We start from the raw sequence: 20746 nt of genomic DNA, 5'->3' as shown, positions 1-20746 counted from the left end.
TTACGTGCCACCAGCACAGGAGCCAGTCAGGCAGCCCTGGCATCAACTACACTGGAATGGTGCTTTTTATGAGCCAGTCAGGCAGCACTGGCGTCAGCCACAACAATGATTTTACTTGACTCAACAGGTCTTCTTAAGCATATCATATTGCCCAACGACTGATGGGTACTTTAAAACGAGCCGGTTATGCAACAATGGCATTAGCCATGGCTACCTTCTCACTTGGCTTGCCAGGTCTTCTCAAGTACAGCATATCTCCAAAGGTTTTAGTCGTTTGTCATTGCCTCTGTGAGGCCCAACATTTGAAGATCATGCTTCATCATCTCATCCCAAGTCTTCCTGGATCTACCTCTTCCACAGGTTACCTTCATTGTTAGGGTGTAACACTTCTTCACACAGCTGTCCTCATCCATATGTAGCACATGACCAGTGTGCTACAGGTGTGGAAGCAATGTCATCTCTCTTGCACACTACATCTGATGCTTATGTCCAACTTTTCTCTCAGGGTGCTTACACTCTGTCTTGTATGCACACTGACATTAAACATCCAGCAGAGCATACTAGCTTCATTTCTTTCAAGCTTATGCATGTCCTCAGCAGTCACAACCCATGTTTCCCTGCTGTGTAGGATGGCTGTTTGCACACATGCATCATACAGTCTACCTTTCACTCTGAGTGAGAGGCCTTTTGTTACCAGCAGAGGTAGGAACTCTCTGAACTTTGTCCAGGCTATTCTTATTTTAGCAGCTACACTCTCAGAGCATCTACCCCCACTACTAACTTGGTCACCTAGGTAATGGAAGCTATCAACCACTTCTAGTTTTACCTCCTGGCATGTGATAGAATCTGTTTTCTGCACATTCTCAGTGTTTATTGCCCCTGTGCATATGCCACACATGAAAATTATCTTCCTGGTTAACCTTCCTTTGATATGTGTCCATAGCTTACAGTAGGTACATCTTATGGAGTTTCTATCTACACCTTTTCTACTGATCAAGCAGGGCCTGAAAGAATCTGTGATTTGTCTGCCTTCCTACTTACAAAAGCTTTGGTTTTAGCTAGATTGATTCTAAGGCCCTTTGATTCTAGACCTTGCTTCCACACCTGAAACTTTTCTAGTTCTGGTAGTGATTCAGCTACAAGAGCAAGGTCATGATCATATAGGAGCACCCAGGGGCAGCCTGTCTTGAATTCCTCTGTTATTGCCTATAAAATATATATAACTACATATTGACCAGAAGTAAACACTAACTCTATAATCAAGACTATGGATACGAAAAATTGACTACAGAGAATATAACAATGTACACACTGACTGTAAATATAGATTGTACATGCTTACTATATAACTATATAGAGTGCACAAGCTAACTACAAAACTATATAGAATGTACACAGTGACTATATAAATATATAGAATGTATAGACCCACTGTGTAACTACATAGACATACAGTAAACATTGGAATGATCAGCTACATATGAAGAGAGTAACAGGTATAAAATCATACCAAAAACACTGGAATTATGAACAGATTGAATACAGAAGACAGATTAATGAGTAGAATCTAATTAACACTGACTTGATAAAACAGAAGGTGACAAATGAAATTGTTTTGGGGCAAATTTTTGAATGAAACAAAAAAAACTATTAAAAAAATATATTTATTTTAATTTTTGTTTTTTTATGAGCTGAAAATATAATTATGAAAAATGCCATCTCTCACCTGTTTTGGCCATGGCCTCTTCTTCAACTTCTTGTAATCTTTCATGCATCTAAAAAAAAGATTTTAATAAATAATTTTTTTGTTATTTTCTTATAATTCAGAAACTTTACAATAAAGTTTAATACCTATAATTCTTATTTTAGACTATTAAGATTTACACAGTTTTGAGATTATTTGCACTTGATGGAATCGGATTCTCTCAGATCAATGTCTTTGATGTCAAGGTCTTCTACAGGTGACCATTCCACTGCTACATTCCTTACTAATTGGAATATATTCTTAGAATTCTTTCTCTGTTCTATTTCTACACACCTTCTCAAAGATCTTTTCAGATCTTTCACAGCCTTTTTGATAGATTCCATCTGATAGGAGATTAGTACATTGTTCCAATCAAGGAGTCAACTTTTTTCTAGTCCAGGAACAGGAGTTTAAGTCACAGTCAACAGAAACACATAATACTTTGATGAGGAACTTGAGAAGCAAGAATTTACACCTTAGTTTAAAACTGAGACAGTCACAAACCAGAACAGGTGCCATCGTAATTATGAGATGCAACAACACAATAGCTGTTTTAGAGGCTTAAGGACAGCAAGAAATACTCCAACTTCCATGGATAACAACAATAACTGACCAATTAACCCGAAACACCAATTGGTGAAAACAGAACAATAATGACTATTCAGGATTTTGTTCTGCAGTCATAGATTATAACCAGAAAACTAAACTACTTTGGTCAAAGGTTCCATTAGTTGGTTCCCATAAGGATATAACAAAAGGTACAGTTGAAGGTTTATCATGTAGACAGTCCAAGAGAAGGTATATCAAATAGAAGAAAACAGCATCATAGCTGGATGATGTAGTGAAAGGATCTGGACTGACCAAAACAAAGACAAGAAAAAACAGCTACTGAAAATGGTTGATGGCCAGGAAGAGTGGCCATAACAGTGCGGAGCACACTCTCGTTTCTCTTGACCCTTTCAACACCAACCTGTCTGAGACTATTTCTAGTTCAATGGTACAAACTTCCCCGTTTTAAAATGATCAAAATCAGAACCTTCCAACAGAATTTCATGCTAGCCTACGTGCTAAACAATAGCCAAATAATGACAAAGTTATTTTGCTAAATTCTTCATTATTTTCAAAAATTGAAAAGAAGTTATTGTATTTAAGGAGCAAATCATTCATCACATAAAATGAATTTTTATGACCCATAATTGTCATATTAGAAATGGTAGAAGGTAGTCTACAAATAATAATCAGTTAAAAACTGAATCAACAAAGAAACGGTTACTTACATGAGACAACTCTTCTTCAAGTTCAGCTACTTTCTCCAAAGCATCTGTTTTCGTTTCTGAATCCTCCAGCAGTTGAGCTACATCAATCATATTGTCCAAGTAGGCGTGAACCTGCACAGCCAACCTATCACTTTCTGTGTTTTTCAATCTCTGCAAATAAACAAAGAACATTTCCAGTCATTCTTAGCACATGAACTTGGGAAATATTGGACAGAGTTTAAACATTCCTACCGTATAAGGTAACCTTATGTTGTATCGGTAAACAGTGACAAATTGTTATTTATAGGATTCTAGTACTGATACCAGAAAATACATGCAGCACCCAAGTAAAGTGGTCAGCAAATGAGCACAGAATGCATAGGGTTGTGAGATCCCTTTATTCAACCTCTCTAATGTTGGGGCCATTGGAAAATGCATCTAGCACATTATGTAGAGTTGCAATAGAAAGGGCAAAACCTTTGTTACCGCTCTTGTATTTGGTTCTTAACAAACACTGATTATCATCATCATCCATTTTCCATGCTGGCATGGGTTGGACAGTTTGACAGGAGCTGGCAAGGCCAGGAGCCACACTAAGCTCTATTGTCTGTTTTGGCATGGTTTCTACAGCTGGATGCCCTTCCTATTGCTAACCATTTTACAGAGTGTACCGGGTGCTTTTAATGTGACATCATCACCAGTACTTTTTACATGGCACCAGCACTGATGCTTTTTACATAGCACCAGCACTGGTGCTTTTCCTGTGGCACCAGCACCAATGGAGTCACCATTTACCAAGCAAGATGAAAAAGGAAAAAAGTCTCGTTATATTTTAATTAACTTTGAGGAACTGAATGTCACAGTTGGTTGAGTAGATAAAATGTTAACCTAATAGCTAAAAGGTTAACTATTTGTACCCAGGCAATAGCAGTAGACAGAGTGTCAATGACCCAGTTTGGCTAACCATAAACATCTTCAACAAATACCTATTTCTTTACTACCCACAAGGGGCCAAACACAGAGGGGACAAACAAGGACAGACAAATGGATTAAGTCGATTACATTGACCCCAGTGCGTAACTGGTACTTAATTTATCGACCCCCAAAAGGGTGAAAGGCAAAGTCGACCTTGGCGGAATTTGAACTCAGAACGTAACAGCAGACAAAATACCGCTAAGCATTTCGCCCAGCGTGCTAACGACTCTGCCACCTCGCCGCCCATCTTCAACAAATACCATCCACCACAGTAAGCACCAAGCTGCTACAGCTACACAGTAAACAATCGTAAAAGAATAAGGTCAATGGCGTTACCTCTAAATAGTCATCCATTCCTATTTGAGTGAACTCATGCTGTAAATGGACCCTGAAGTTCATGTTGTCGACAGAATGTACGACTATATTCACAAACTGCATACAAGCAACCTAAAACAGAAAAATCAAAAATTTAGATATTAAAATCAAATGTAAAAACATCTAAATTAGAGTGAAAATCTAAATTACAGAGTAAAAACCAAAATTAGAATGTCATACAGGATATTCCATATCCAATAGAAATAAATACATTTTAGCAAATATTTGATAAATTAATTATAAGCTAATATTTCTCAGAATATTAAGGTTGTTAGACATTCTGGATTCTTTAAACTTCTTTCAAAGACTTTTACATTCACCAAAAATTGAACCAATGTCAACAATTACTCCAGATTAGAAATGTCCTGGGACTGGCAATTTGGTGCTAGAAGTAGAGCACCAGTGATTCGACAATACTGATTCTGTGGGAAATTCACCTGGTGTCAAACCATTCTGTATTTATTCTAAATAACTAATTGATTTTTACAAACCGGAGCTGAACAACTGCAGAAACAATAAAAAAATAAATAAAACTATAAAGATGTTTATAATTAGCAAATGAAAACAAAAAAAAAACAAACTAAAAGCTACATTTTTCAATACATCAATATTAATAATCCTTATGACCTCCACCTTAACAAAGGCAGAGGTATTGTTTTCAGTCGTGTTTGTTTGTTTGTTTGTCTGTGGACAAGATATCTCAAGAACCACTGAATGGATTCAGATGAAACTTTCAGAGATGTTTGGCCTTGTGACTGGCACAAACTGATTAGATTTTGGGATTGATCTGGTACCAGGCAAGGATTCTGGGTTATTTTTCCTGTTTTTTACTTAATTTTTGAGAGCAGTCAGGTTCATTTTTAGTATTCTTGTTTATGAGAGCAGTCGAGTTCATTTTCAGATATTCTCATTTCAAAAATCATCTCCGGCTAATCATTGAGAGGAAAATGGTGTTGCCTTGGCGGAGGTTTACGCTCTCCGAGTGCTCTTGTTATTAATATTTCATTGTGAATTTATGTCAGGCAAAGAAAAATTTTTTTTTCTTTTTTTCAACTTTTATTTTCCTTTCAATACAATTTCATATTTGCTTATCTCTATTTGTCTGGTTCCGCTCTTTCTACTTCCACCATGTTTCTCTCTCTCTCTCTCCCCACAACCATCACCAAAACGTCTGCTCCAAATTATGCCATTCTCCAGCAGATAAATTCATTTGTTCTCGTTTCCCCTTTTCCATGCTCGTATGAGTTGGACAGTTCAGCAGGAGCTGGCAAGCCAGAAGACTGCACCAAGTGCCAATGTCTATTTTGGCATGGTCTCTATGGCTGGACGCCCTTCCTAACCCCAACCACTTTACAGGGTGTATGGGATATTTTTACATGGCACCAACACCAGTGAGATCAACAACTTGCAAAACAAGATCCCCTCAACTGAGAGGGAAGTGGCTTTATGCCAGTTGATGAAAGGTTATAGTATGCCAAAGGGACAGAAACAGATGCCATACATAGCTGCCCCTATTAATTTATATTTGCTATTTTTCACATTTTTGTCCCAGGTTATTTTTTTTATTGACCCTTCCAAAAGATGAATGTTAAAGTTGGTCTCAGAATACAATGAACTGGAATGAACACCACCAGACATACAATCCCCTGCTCTAATAATTCTTCCAATAGCTGGCTGGCTGGTAAATAGATAAACTGGCACTCAGTTGGTTATAAAGACAAGGGTTCCGGTTGATGCAATCAAAATTAATGTGCAAGTGGCTGAGTATTCCACAGACACGTGTGCCCTCAACATAGTTCTAAAGGAGATTCACCATGACGCTGAATGTGACAAAGCTGGCACTTTTTAAATACATGTATGACTCAATTTTTGCCAGCTGAGTGGACTAGAGCAAAGTGAAATGAAGTGTCTTGCTCAAGGACACAATGCATCGCTGGGAATTGAACTCACAACTTTACGATTCCGAACAAAAAATTTCCTAACCATCTTCACAGACAGAAAGGTACACAGATAAAAGCAGAGAGAGAGAGCAAAAGAAAATAAGGAAACTACTTACCATGAAGTCTATATGAAATTCTTCATAATTTCTAAAGTACTCCATCAACGTATCAAAACGATGCCGTTCATTACAAACCTAAAACAACAAAATTCTTCAGTCAAAACAAGTGATATACCAAAGTCAGGAACAGAGCTTTTAGAAATAGGAATTAAATTTATCAAAACTTCAGTTACATATACTTAGTCTGTTACCATTTTTTCTTCCTTAACTTCCAGAAGTCTTCATAATACACTTAGACATACAACCATCCCAGTTTTAACATACAGACTTTGGAGAGATAAGTCTGCAGAGTGGATATTATAAAACTATTGGAAGATCCAACAATGATTTAGGAATATTATGAAGTAAACTGGGATAAAAAGAGTAATATGTACCAAGATTTGAACTCAGGACCTTGTGGTCAACAGCCCAGCTCTAATAATTGGGTAGTCAAAAAATACCACCATAACTCCAGTTAACAAGGAAAGATTAAAGCAATTAAAATTGGTTTCGAGAAAAAAGTTTCAATTCTCTACTTGGAAGTTTACTTCCTTGTGCATTTCTTTTAAATCCTCCCAGAGTTATGCAGTTTCCAAAAAGATATGGTTCCAGTAGCCACAGTGAAGACTATTTATAGAAGTGTGGCCAACACAACTGACTGACATGATAACCCTATTTCTGGACTGACAATCTCACTGTCAATAGAAAGGAAATTCTTGGAAAATTAAAACATCATTTGACTGAGAGACCGAGATTAGATAATTGGTTAAGGAACCATTCTAGAACTTTTCTCATTAGTCTTACAAAAGTCATAATACTACCCACATCACTTCTCAAATTAATAATCAAATAAATAAAAATATGACAAATTAAAAGCCTGCCAAAATGAGAATAAAAATACTTTTTTTAAATCCCATTCTTACCTCTTTAAAATTGTCAAATGCTGAAAGAATTATTTCATGCCCTCCACTGACTAGACATACAGCAGCAAGTAATTCTAATACTAAAGCTTTGGTTCTGTAAATAGAGAGAGAGAAAAAACAATAGATTTTTATATTCTTTTACTAAAATATAAATTTTAAAAGAATATATAATTAAACTGAACAAGCACCACAAAAAACCATAAAATTCCTTTTTTTTTTTTTGCAACAGTTTTAAAGTTTACAATAGTTTAAAAATCTGCAATTTTCCTAAGATATATGATGGTCTCAAAAGTATCTGAAATTTCTTTGTAATTTTCAAAGCCAAAGTTCCTCTTTCTGAAGTTAATTGTCCAAATGTAAAGTTCCCTCACTTCACAGTTGAATGGTTAATTCAATCTAAATATTGCTTTACATTTACCAAGATTTATTATTATTATTATTTAGTTTTACAGAAGACTAAGTGAATGATTAAAAAAAAAAAAAAGGTGAAACAAATCATTGAGTAAATTCACTCACCGTAAACTTCTATGATTAAGACTAAGTGCTATGCAGTTGATGGCATGTTTATGAGCAATTACTAAGTTGAAACCATACTGGAAAAGAAGACAAGATTTAATTAAAACATTTGTGAATGCAGATTTGTAGACACACACACAGTTTACTGTTCCATTAAGGTAAGATCAACACAAAAAGGACTCAATCCAATGAGAAATAAATATCAATATACACTAATTTAAAATAAGAGTTACTTATAGTTTCTTGCCATCGATGTAAAACCTGCCTAACCAGGTCTCCACAGCAACAAACTATTATTACAGGCTCATATTTTAATACAGCGTACATTAAATTATATTTATATTATTCTTATACCTGTTTCAGATATTTAATTGTGGCCATGCTGGAGCACATTCTTGAAGGGTGTTAGTCGAAGAAATCAACCCCACAACTTATGCTTCGTAAGCCGAGTACTTATTTGATCAGTCTCTTTTGCTGAGCCGCTAAGTTACGGAGATGTAAACACACCAGCATCAGTTAATCGATGGCAGGGTGGCAAATATATACATATATATACGACAGGCTTCTTCCAGTTTCCACCTACCAAATCCACTCACAAGGCTTTCGTCGGCCCGAAGCTATAGAAGAAGACACTTGCCCAAGGTGCCACGCAGTGGGACTGAACCCAGAACCATGTGGTTGGGAAGAAAGCTTCAACCCTAACCCTACACACATGCGTGCACCAATATATACCTGCATGCATATGTATATAGTGGTTAGTATTTTGCACTCAAAGTTGGGCAGCACATTGTGTTCTTGGACAATACACTTCATTTTCACATTGCTCTGCAATCATTTCAACATCTGACACAACATACAGTTATGCACCTGTGCAAGCAATGTCATTTTGATCGAGAGAGTGAGCTAATGCACATCACATGCATCTGATCACGACAAACAAATCATTCGTGCAGGGCATTCAGCAAGTAATTACAGAACACTGACACGTCATCTTTGTTGAGAGATGACTTCATAACCATCATTGTATAGATCAAATTGTTGGATCAGGTGATGAAAGTTGTGGAGAGGGTCATAAGCCCAACTAATTAGGGAGACGGTTAGTTTAGATGAGGAGCATTCTGGCTTTGTGCCAGGGAGAAGCACCACTGAGGCTATATTTCTGGTAAGACAACTTCAGAAGAAATACCTAGCCAAAGATAAACCTCTGTACTTGGCCTTTGTTGACTTGGAGAAAGCATTTGACAGGGTCTCCAATACCTTATCTGGTGGTCAATGAGGAAACCAGGGATAGATAAGTGGTTGGTGAGAGCTGTACAAGCCATGTGCAGGGATGCTAGCAGTAAGGTGAGGGTTAGTAATGAGTACAGGGAAGAAGTCAGGTTACAGTGCTCAGCCCCCTCTTGTTCATCATAGTCCTCCAGGCAATAACAGAGGAATTCAAGACAGGCTGCCCCTGGGAACTACTCAATGCTGATGATCTTGCTCTTATAGCCAAATCACTATCTAAACTAGACAAGAAGTTCCAGGTATGGAAGCAAGGTCTAGAATTGAAGGGCCTTAGAGTTAACCAAAATCTTAGTAAGTAGGAAGGCATGCAAATCACAAATCCTATCAGGGAGACACACTGCTCGATCTGTAGAAAAGACATAGGTAGAAACTCCATAAGATGCACCCAGTGTAAGCTTTGGACACATAAAAGGTGCAGCAATATCAAAGGAAGGTTAACAGGGAAACTAGCTTTTATATGTGGAAGATGCACAGGTACAATAAACACTGAAGATGTGCAGAAAATAGACTCCATCAACTGCCCGGGGGACAAGCTAGATGTAGAAGATCTCTTCCGTTATCTAGGTGACCAAGTTAGTAGTGGATGCTCCTAATTAGAGGTGGATGCTCTGTGAGCATAGTTGTGAGACAAATATTCAGCTGGGCAAAGTTCACGGAGCTCTTACCCCTGCTGGCAACAAAGGGCCTCTCTGTCAGAGTGAAAGGCAGATTATATGATGCCTGTGTGCAAACAGCTATGCAACATGACAATGAAACATGGGCTGTGACAGCCGAAGACATGCATAGGCTTGAAAGGAACGAAGCCAGTATGCTTCGCTGGATGTGCAATGTCAGTGTACATGTTTGACAGAGAGAAAGCATCTTGAGAGAAAAGTTGAAAATAAGAGGTATGGTCATGTGATACATATGGTCAAAGACGGCTGTGAAGATCTGTAACTGTGGAGGGAACCTGTAGTAGAGGTAGACCCAGGAAGACATGGGACAAGGTGGTGAAGCATGATCTTTGAACTTTGAGCTTCACAGAGGCAATGACTATAAACGAGACCTTTGGCGATATACTGCACTTGAAAGGACCTGTCAAGCCAAGTGAAATCGTAGTCGTGGCTGATGCTGGTGCCACGTAACTGGCACCAATGCCAGTGGCACATAAAAAACACCTTCCAAGCATTTTATATATATATATATATATATATATATATACACACACACACACACACATATATATATATATATTTATATATATATATATATAGATATATATATATATACATACACATATATATATACATACACACAGGTATGTTGGTGCAAACAGGTAGAATAGACCTTAACATATTTGTATATGCATATTCTTATTAATATTTAGCAGAAGTAACAGAGTGACTCTCAAGGTCTGAGAATTTTGTGCCAATGCACGAAACTCTCAGAACTTGAGTCACTCTGTCGCTTCTGCTAAATATTAATAAAAGTATACATATATATACATACACACAGGTATGTTGGTGCAAACAGGTAGAATAGACCTTAACATATTTGTATATGCATATTCTTATTAATATTTAGCAGAAGTAACAGAGTGACTCTCAAGGTCTGAGAATTTTGTGCCAATGCACGAAACTCTCAGACCTTGAGTCACTCTGTTGCTTCTGCTAAATATTAATAAAAGTATACATATATCTCTTTTACTTGTTTCAGTCATTTGACTGCGGCCATGCAGGAGCACCACCTTTAGTCGAGCAAATCGACCCCAGGGCTTATTCTTTGTAAGCCTAGTACTTATTCTATCGGTCTCTTTTGCCGAACCGTTAAGTTACGGGGACATAAACACACCAGCATCGGTTGTCAAGCGATGTTGGAGGGACAAACACAGACACACAAACTCACACACATATATATATACATATATATGATGGGCTTCTTTCAGTTTCCGTCTACCAAATCCACTCACAAGGCTTTGGTTGGCCCGAGGCTATAGTAGAAGACACTTGCCCAAGGTGCCACGCAGTAGGACTGAACCCGGAACCATGTGGTTGATTAGCAAGCTACTTACCACACAGCCACTCCTGCGCCTATGTATAAATATATATATAAATACACACACACACAAATATATACCTATATACAGATAGATACAGAAAAGTTAAGAAAATTTAGATAGCATTGAATTTCATTTCAGTTTCTCTGTGGAGACTAAAAACAGAGAAGTAAATTGTTTTAAATTGTATTACATCCATTTTTTAATTAGTAAAATGGATTCCATAAATATTGATTTCTGATTTGAATATTATAGAAAGTAAAAGGTTTCATTATTCTGTTGCTAAAGTTATCTGCTAACTAGTTTAGCATGAAGGAATAGACATGGTAACATTCAGAATCCAAGAGAAATGGTATTGCTCTGTATTAGCAACAATTAATCTGTAAAGAGTTCAAGTTGATCTGGTGTGTAAATCTGCAATAATGTTTCAAACTTTTTTTCCCGACAGGGAGGGAGAGATTAAGAGTTCTTGATGCCAAATTTGTAAAATTGTGGGTCAAACTTTACAACCTAGATGACAAGAACTCAATATTCTTTGTCCCCAAAGTGTTCAAAATGTTGGACTTCTTCACTCATCACAAACCAATTCAATGAACTCTTCAAATCTTTATGCTGAGGAGAACTTCTTTTTACTTACCAAACAGAGTTATCTACCTTGATCATAAAAGCTCACACAAGATATTTTTGTTAGATGTGAACTCATTCGACTCAATACATCAAAGCTGATCATTCAAACCTTTTCAAACCCAAACCAATAAATGACACACATACATATGATGTAACAGTGAGTGTTCATCATCATTGTTTGACCGTGGTCAAGACAATGGAATTTACTATCCTATGCCAGACTTCACGGTCCGTCATAGCATTACGGAGGTCCTGTTGCTGGATGCCTGTATCCCTGGAGATTACATCAGGGTAGGAGAGTGTACGCCCTCTGGTATCGTGAGCAGATGGCTTCCAGAGGAGACGAGAGGAAATTACCTCGTTTTCAGCTCTACAGCAATGTCCAGCAAACTGGACTCTTCTACCTTTCACAAGAGATGATACAGGTGGTAATTTCCCATATATTTGTACTTTGGTTGGATGACGCTTCGACAAGAGATTTTGAGCTCTCATAAGGAGGCGAGTGTAAGTTCCATCCAACTGCCTCTCAAGCTTCTTTGATAACGTCCAGGTTTCTGAACCATATAGTAGAATTGGTTTGACTGTGGCTTTGAAGATTTTAAGTTTGAAATCTCGACTTAGATTTGATGACCAGATCTTATGTATATCATTACAGGCTGACCTTGAAGTCAGAAAAGTTCCACTGGATACTGTAGTCTGTTTAATTAACATATTTATTAAAGACACCAGCAACAGATCACTGTGATATCAAATAGAAATTTTCTCTCTTCAAAATAACCATTTCCTTCACAAATTCTCTCCTTTCAACATAAAACCAGTGATATTTGCTCCACCTTGCCTTCCCTCATTGTTATTTTTGCTTCTAAACTCTCTTCTGGAAACAACAAAAATTCCAAAGCTGCTTACCTGATGATTCATGATCGCCCGAAGACACATAATACACACATGGACATCATCTCTGGGTTCTCCCATGTTTAATTTGGTGTTGTACTTCAAACCCCTAGGGGACCCCACTGTGTTGGACCTTCTCATCCTTCTGATGGGACTCCTAGATAAACCAGAATCTAAGCTTGCACTTTTTTCTCTGTTTAATAATTGTTCCCGTCTGAAATAGAAAAATATTTGGGAAAAAATATAGAAATCAATTGAAGTGCTGCATGAAGATTGAGTTTTACATAAGATACAAAAGACAAACACATTCTATACCGGAGTATAGCTCACATTTATCAGTAACTATTGTGACAAGAGTTGCTTGTCAGAATTACCTGATTCACCCATCTGCCCCTAGTCTCCTCTTATTGTAACCACACACACAAAAAAAAAAAGCCACACTAAATACTTTCCCTACACTTTTCTCCTTAAAACTACAACAGCCCTCCACAAGATCCTCTCTCTCCTCAAAGAAATTAACCTGTAGAATACTCAAGCTGAATATTCACTGTGATGGTCTTCACCCATCTGTAAGGACCAGCAAATTTGTGACTTGACCATGGGGAGGAGGTCAGTGACAATTCAATGGCCACTGCTCTTCACCAGACTGAAAAAATAATCCTTTAACCCTTCAGCATTCAAACAGGCCTCACACACCTACCCTATGATGCTATTCTAAAAATAAACAATCACGTCTTCAAAATCTCAAAACTACAAGATTAATTACATGATCAATATTGAAAAATGTGGATAAATAAGCATTACATTTGATAAATCAATTTGAATGCTAAAAGATTAATCTTAATTTCCCCTCTGCTAAATGTCATTTGGATTTTCTGAATAAACATAACCTTCAGTATTATACAATGTCAATAATAAGTATTTTACAAGCCTTCCTACAGATTGAAAAAAGTCCCTTCACATCCAAGTTTATCATCAGCAGACTAATCAATGTCTGGATTGATAATGAATTATGACAGAGCGGCCAACCAGGAAAATAAATTTAGAACAAAGAAAGAGACTACAAAACCCACCACAATGCCCACTAAATATGGAATTGATGTTATTTTTACTCCTCAGATCAGGTCTGGTTGAACAATCACAAACACTCCATCCAGGACCAACCCTCTTGCTTTGTTCTTTTTCTTTCAGACAATCTTATTAAAACTACATTATCCAACAGTGTGGTGGTTACGCTATTTGGCTCATGATCACAAGGCCAAGAGTTCGATTCCTAACAGCATGTTGTATCCTTCAACAAGGCGCTTCATTTCATGTCACCCCAGTCCACTCAGCTGACAAAAATAAAAAAGGACCAGTCATGTCACAGGGTACTCATGACAGGGAGTACTCAGCCATCTGCATGTTAATTTCATGCACAGGCTGTTTTCTTGATTGGATCAACGGGAACCGTCTTCGCCATAACTGACGGAGTGCCTGTTTCTAAAGCTTGGCCGATAACACCAATTGGAGTAAAGAGAAAGACGGGGTCTGGCAATCCATGAAGCTGGTTAAAAAATCTAAACCGTTTCACCATTTGATAGTTGTGAGTACTGAACGCATCACAGTTCTTTGCTTAAATATTTTTGCAGTTAAGTGTGGCTGTATTATTATGGGATGGAAGCCACAAAACACATACCAGTAATATACTGGAGTCAATGTGATCAACTATACTTTGCCACTAAGCAAAAAAAGTTACTGGTTTTACCTGTTAAAAAAAAATCAATAACTTAGATCAATCATATAGAATAAACAAATGTAAAAACAAAACCAAAAAATGATCAAAGTTACAAACCTCATGACCACTTGTGAAAATGAGAGGTAATCGACAAGAACATCCAAACCTTGGTTTTCATCATTAAGGAATTCTCTAACCCACCTGAAAGAATATAAAACAATAATACACCTGTAATTAGGGTGAAAATAATTTTACAATATTCTGATAGTTTCAAACTTAACCTGGGTCTATGATGCAAATTTCTTAATATAAGCGATCTCATTTAAACTCTTCCATCAAAATTTCAGGTCAAATTAAGTTCAAAACACCAGTGTCCTAAGGACCAAGTTATTCTAATAGATTTATTATTTTCAAAATAAATTGAAACAAAAGCAGTGGATTTCAACAAATATGGTAATGAAGGCATTAAGTGGCTGGATTAACAATAATCTCATACAATTTTGATCCAATCCATAATGTGAAAAAGTTGCAAGGCTCACAGCAGATTGGATGGATAGTAGTGTTGAAAGCTCCTAGACAAGGAGCGTTGCAATCACACACACAGACGTTCATTACAGGCTGTATATGTTCTCAATTTGATTAAGAGGTATAATTAATTTATTAACATACATTAAGACATTAATTACTTTTTAAATAGTCTATATTTAAATCATAATTAACAACCACTTCAACAATGCTGGAACATTCCAATTACTGTTTAGGAGGAGATAAGGTGTTCTGAAGCTCAAAACTTGCTATTGTTTTGAAGATCTTTATTAATAAAGCAAGTTGTTAAATTAAGGGTATTTTGGTCCCTATATGTCCCAAGTCTCTCACCAGGCTGGCTTTACTTTTCATTTCTTGGGTAGAAGTGGGGGTGATAAAATATGTACAAGTGGATCAGTGACATCAACTCTCCCTACCCCAACAAATTGTGGAATTAGCCCAATGTAAGAAACCACCACCAGCAGCATTGCCAAAGTTCTCTTCACCTTTCATCCCACTGTGGTCATAATTATAAAGTACCAATTAGCCCTTTAGCATTTAAACTGACCAGATCTGACCAAAATATTCTACCTCTTGTGTTCAAATGGGCCAGATCCAACACCTTACACCTACCCTACAATGTCATTCTGTAAGTAAACAACCATCAAAATCTTGAACCTAAGAGCTAATGCACGATTGAATGGGAATAAACAACCATTACGCTTGACAGAATAATCTGGTTAAGTACCAGTGAAATATAGGGGTGCTTTAATCAGCTAGATCCCACCCCTTAAAACTTGGTCTTGTGTTTAAATTAGAAACCCTTAATGTTGCTGTTTGAAACAAATTTATGCAACTTTCTACTGCACCTCATGTTTTTGCAGTATATACAAGCAGTGTCCTTCAGATTGGATTTGGTCGATGGAAACTGAAAGAAGCCTGTCGTGTGTGTGTGTGTGCACGTGCGCGTGTGGATGCATGCTCATGCGCCTGTGTCTATCTGTGTGCGTGTTCCCTACCACTTGACAACTGGTGTGGGTATGCTTCCATCCCCATAACTTAGCAGTTTGGAATAAGAGGCCGATAGAATAAGCACCAAGCTTTCAAAAAGTAATTACTGAGTTCAATTCTTCAAGGCAGTGCTCCATCATGGACACAACCAAATGGCTAAAACAAGTAAAAGACAAGACAGACACATGTGTTGCACCAAGCTTTCAAAAAGTAATTACTGAGTTCAATTCTTCAAGGCAGTGCTCCAGCATGGACACAACCAAATGGCTAAAACAAGTAAAAGACAAGACAGACACATGTGTTGCCTTTAGTTAGTGGAGGATTCTTTCGCTGACCCTGCCCCCTTGACCATACTGCTTTTTATGGCTTTAACTTGAAACCAAATGCAGAGCAAATGCCGGATGCTCCAGGACAGTTCATTCCCATATTCACTGCTAACCTTTGTATCAATCAGCTGTGCTTGCAACTGCAACCCGGGGACCTCACTATGTAGAGGTTCTCTCCCCTTCATTTTACTGTCAAATTAATGATTACTGTGTTTATATACTGTGCTGGTTGTTGTGTTATTTAGTTGAGTGTTATTTATGGAGTCGGGTGTACCTCTCTCTCTGACTTGCCAGCTTTGATCAAAACCGTCCAACCCATGCCAGCATAGAAAATGGACATTAAAATGATGATGTGCTCTGTGAATGGTGTAATGTACTTTAGTGACAGATGATGGTTGTGTAGAGTACATTGTGTTGGCTGTGTAGAGCAAGCAGGTCAAACACGACTCTTTTCAAACACAAGTGTGGCCTGTGAGTGGCGTAAGCCAGAAGGTTAAAAATGGGGAAACCCCAAAAATAAAAATTTAATAAAAATAAGATTATTAGTCAGCAAATAAGTATTTTTACTTAATAATAAAGAATTAATATGATGCAAATTTTTATAGAAAATGTATTTTAAAATAAGCAGCAGCAGCATCCCCCCCCCAGCAGAGGGTACATTATGTCCATTGAGACGCTGCAGTTTGAAAATGCTGGTGTAAAGTCCACATTGCATCACAGTGTTTTTGATAGGTTGCTGTAGCATAGAATGGAAATTGGGTAAGTTGCTGGTATTACAGTGTCAGCCATCAATTATAGAGGGAGTATGTGATCAGTTATGGAGGAAGTCCTTGTTGTGTTATTGGGTGGGGATGAAATAGAATCTGCGCTGTGTGCACAGGGACCATGCACTGCACAAGCCGTGGGACTGAGTTAAGAACTTTCTTGCACTGGGTGTTGGTTGTGCCTAGCAACACTATCTTTTGGATTGCGTAACTTGGTGAGCCCTGCTACGGTTTGCTGCTGCTATCATTATTATTATTATTATTATTATTATTATTATTATTATTACTACTACTATGGTGGTGGCGTGCTGGCAAAATCGTTAGCATGATAGACAAAATGCCCATTGACATTCTGAGTTCAAATTCTGCCGAGGTTGACTTTGCCTTTCATCCTTTTGGGGTTGATAAATTAAGTACCATTGAACCACTGAGGTCAATGTAATCAAACTATCCCCCACCCCCAAAGTTTCAGGCCTTGTGCCTTCACTAGAAGGGATTATTATTATGGCCAATGAGGTAAATCTGAGGCGTGGTTATTGCTAGTTGAAAATTATTATTATTATTTACTAGTTTTCATAAGTTCATAAGTACAGTGCATTGCTAACCAATAAATCTAAATCTCCAACACCACAACCCCCTCCGTCCCTACCCCCCACCACCACCCACCATGTTTATTTAAATCAGTGTCAACTTGGTAGGATTCCTCTTGTGGGCAACACAAGTATTCCATTCAGAAACGAATGCCAAACGAATGTGTAATATTATAGAATAAGAGATGAGTTGTCCCAGGGTGGAAGCCCAGCACCACCTCCACTTAACGTAAAAGGCAGGCACAGAGCTGGAGACTGTTACACACACAGACAACAAGAAAAACAACAACAGCAACAACAAAAAAAACATTTAAGTAATCTGAAGTGAGTGGGAAGTTTCATCAGATTATTTTAAAGTCTCTTAGAGTGGAGCTTCTTAATACTTGGCTACACAAAATAAAAACAAAAAAAAAACATTTAAACAACCTCCTCCCCCACCACCACAGTCAACAACTGCAATCAAAACTCACCCCAGCCAACACCACCACTGCCATCATCATCATCATCATCACTACACAGGAAATATAGGAAGTTCTACTGATAAATTTACAAGCAACACACACACACACACACACACACAGAGTCACGCTGCCACATGCACAGAGAGAAATGTTAAGCCTGGGAACGTTTCTTCTAAGTGGATTAAATCAGCAATTAGAAGCAATCATCAATAGATCAGAGAAAGGTCAGAGAAGCTGGAGATGAAGTCAGTGTTGTAGTGGCTGGTGACAAACATAGATAACACTGCCAATTACTACCACTGGTCCACACTGAAGTAGTAGTAGTAGTAGTAGTAGTAGCAGCAGCAGCAGCAGTACAACTAACACCAACTTCATCACTCCACCAAACAACTGGTCGACACTTTTATTAGTACAACTAACACCACATCACCAATTTCTAGAACTAGTCCAGGTTGTAGTACTAGGATGACTAACACCCCCATCACTGCTTCACCAAAGAAAAACAAAAAAAGTTAAAAAGTAAGGGTATGAGCAGAGAAGCAGAAATTATAAATGGATGATTTTATTAAAATTTCAATATTGATTTAATTTTAAACTTATTCACGGTTTAGATTTCAATAACAAATGGTCACCGAGAAAGAGAGAGAGAGAGGGACTTAAGATTAAATTTCCCCAAAAAGTAGTTCTGCTGCCATATCATTATCCTTAACATCATCCCCATCAGTTAAACGCCCACACTATCCCTAACCCTACCCTGCACTCACCACTACCGCCACCCTGCTGCTAAAGCTTGAATGAATCTGCAAAGAAGTGTCTGAGGGCTGATCTAACAACTATTTCATGACTACCCTCTACTTATTACCAGCAGCTTGCAGCACTTTTTCAATATCACAGGCTAAAATTAAACACAGTTTCAGTAGATTACATACGAAAATAGTTCAGAAGGCAACAGAGTGAAAGTTACTCTGAGTCATGAGGATATCCTGGCTTTTGAGAATATATCGCCATGGCTGGAGATGCAGATATGACTTTCAAGATTTAATTAAAACGTGATTTTTAAAAATTACAAGTTGGTGTGTGAGTATACTATAAACAAGATCTAAATCTATCTGAAAGAATACGAGTGGAGTTTCAGAATGTTTTTAATGGATCAGCCAATTTAGAGATAGACATGATTTTTCCAGAATTAATATAAACAAACGTATATGAAATAAACAACAGAATATAAGGTCAACTAGATGCAATTCCAAGTTCATATATGAATGGCATTAAATAAATAAATCATTTAATTAAATTCATTATAAAAATGATAATTAATAACAAAGAAAAGCAATGTTCTAAAAAGCAAGAACAGAATTCAAAGTGAAACAAATTGAAAAATTGACATCATCAGTTCTATTGTTTTCCATTCAATTTCTACATTGAACTGGCTTAGGTAAATCTTCACAGGCAGGTTCAGCGCATATTTGGAGATGGTGGTCACCTAAAAGGACCAGAGAACCACATCTGGCCCAGGCGTAATTTTTGATTTGGCTTCTACAGTCAAATACCCTTTGTAACACCGACCACTTAACAGAGTGTACTGGGTGATTTTTATGTGGCACCAGTACTAGTGAGGTTACCTTGTCTGGTGTTTAGATTTGACAAATGATGAAACCTAAAATGAACACCTTTAAACACTAAATCAATATGTCTAAGGCAAAAGTTCCACAAGTATTAGAGAACATCAAAGAAAAGCTGAATATATATATATATATATTTTTTTTTTTTCTTTCAATATGCTTCAAGATCAAAAAACATTTGCTACAAGTTTTACATCCACCTCTACCCACACACATTATGTACATCCCTTCTAAAACTTCCCCTTTCCACTGCTGTGTCTCCTCCATCTCCTATCTTTTCTACTACAATAGTCTCTACACATCAAAGCTGGTTGCTCTGATGTCCCTCTCCATTCAGATACTCTTGTTACCCATGCTGACTCCTCCCCACCACACATACTGAACACTTCACTTTCCCTCTTCATATTTTACTGAGAGTTATTCAAGAGAAACACTAACGGCATGAATGGTCTCAGAGGGGATGTGGAGGCAATAATTACAGTTCCTTCTTGCAGACCAAACCATTGAATGCGATACATCCCAACAAACAAACCAATGTAGAAGTTTCTAGATGTTGCTCCATCACTAGAAACAACTTTCCCTTTAAATCATACTTCACCACAACATATAAAACAGACACATTGAATAATGGACCTCTAGATATACTTTATCAACAAATAATGTTGAGAAGGCCATGGTTGAAATACCCTCAGCCACAGACCTCTTCTGTGACAGTTGACCTGGGTCAAAACAGATTCTTCAAGCTATGATGATGATGACACAGCAGCAGTATCTATGAATTCTACCGTTTTAGATTAGAGAAATTCTAAACATTCACTTAAGCTTGCAGATTAAAACTTTCTCTTCATAGCATCCAAGTCTTGAATGGCCACAAGAATGGTTAATAACAGGAAGGAATATAGTCAACCCTACAGGTGTGACTTTACAGCTATAACACCAAACCTGTGCTACATAAAAAGCACTCAATACACCCTGTAAAGTGGTTTGCATTAGGAAGGGCATCCAGCCATAGAAACCAAGTCAAAACAGATGGCTGGAGCCTGGTTTCAGCTCCCCAGCTGGC

The 20746-nt window shown here is 37.5% G+C and overlaps 1 protein-coding gene across 6 annotated transcripts in view; it reads right to left on the bottom strand.

Moving 5' to 3' along the window:
* Positions 1 to 20746, bottom strand: part of LOC115215524 (formin-like protein) — a 196570-nt gene that overhangs the window by 44202 nt on the left and 131622 nt on the right. For all 6 annotated transcript variants that reach the window (XM_036506083.1, XM_036506084.1, XM_036506085.1 and 3 more), the window contains 8 exons: positions 14502 to 14585; positions 12683 to 12881; positions 7828 to 7904; positions 7312 to 7405; positions 6407 to 6484; positions 4312 to 4422; positions 3022 to 3171; positions 1727 to 1775 (listed from right to left, as the gene is read on the bottom strand). In XM_036506083.1, the coding sequence (XP_036361976.1) occupies positions 1727 to 1775; positions 3022 to 3171; positions 4312 to 4422; positions 6407 to 6484; positions 7312 to 7405; positions 7828 to 7904; positions 12683 to 12881; positions 14502 to 14585 (842 nt within the window). The remainder of the gene's footprint in view (positions 1 to 1726; positions 1776 to 3021; positions 3172 to 4311; positions 4423 to 6406; positions 6485 to 7311; positions 7406 to 7827; positions 7905 to 12682; positions 12882 to 14501; positions 14586 to 20746) is intronic.

Source organism: Octopus sinensis, linkage group LG9 (assembly GCF_006345805.1).
Source record: "Octopus sinensis linkage group LG9, ASM634580v1, whole genome shotgun sequence".
NCBI classification, from domain to species: Eukaryota; Metazoa; Mollusca; class Cephalopoda; order Octopoda; family Octopodidae; genus Octopus; species Octopus sinensis.
Note: the sequence above shows the minus strand (reverse complement) of the source record. Positions and strands in the feature narration are given on the sequence as shown.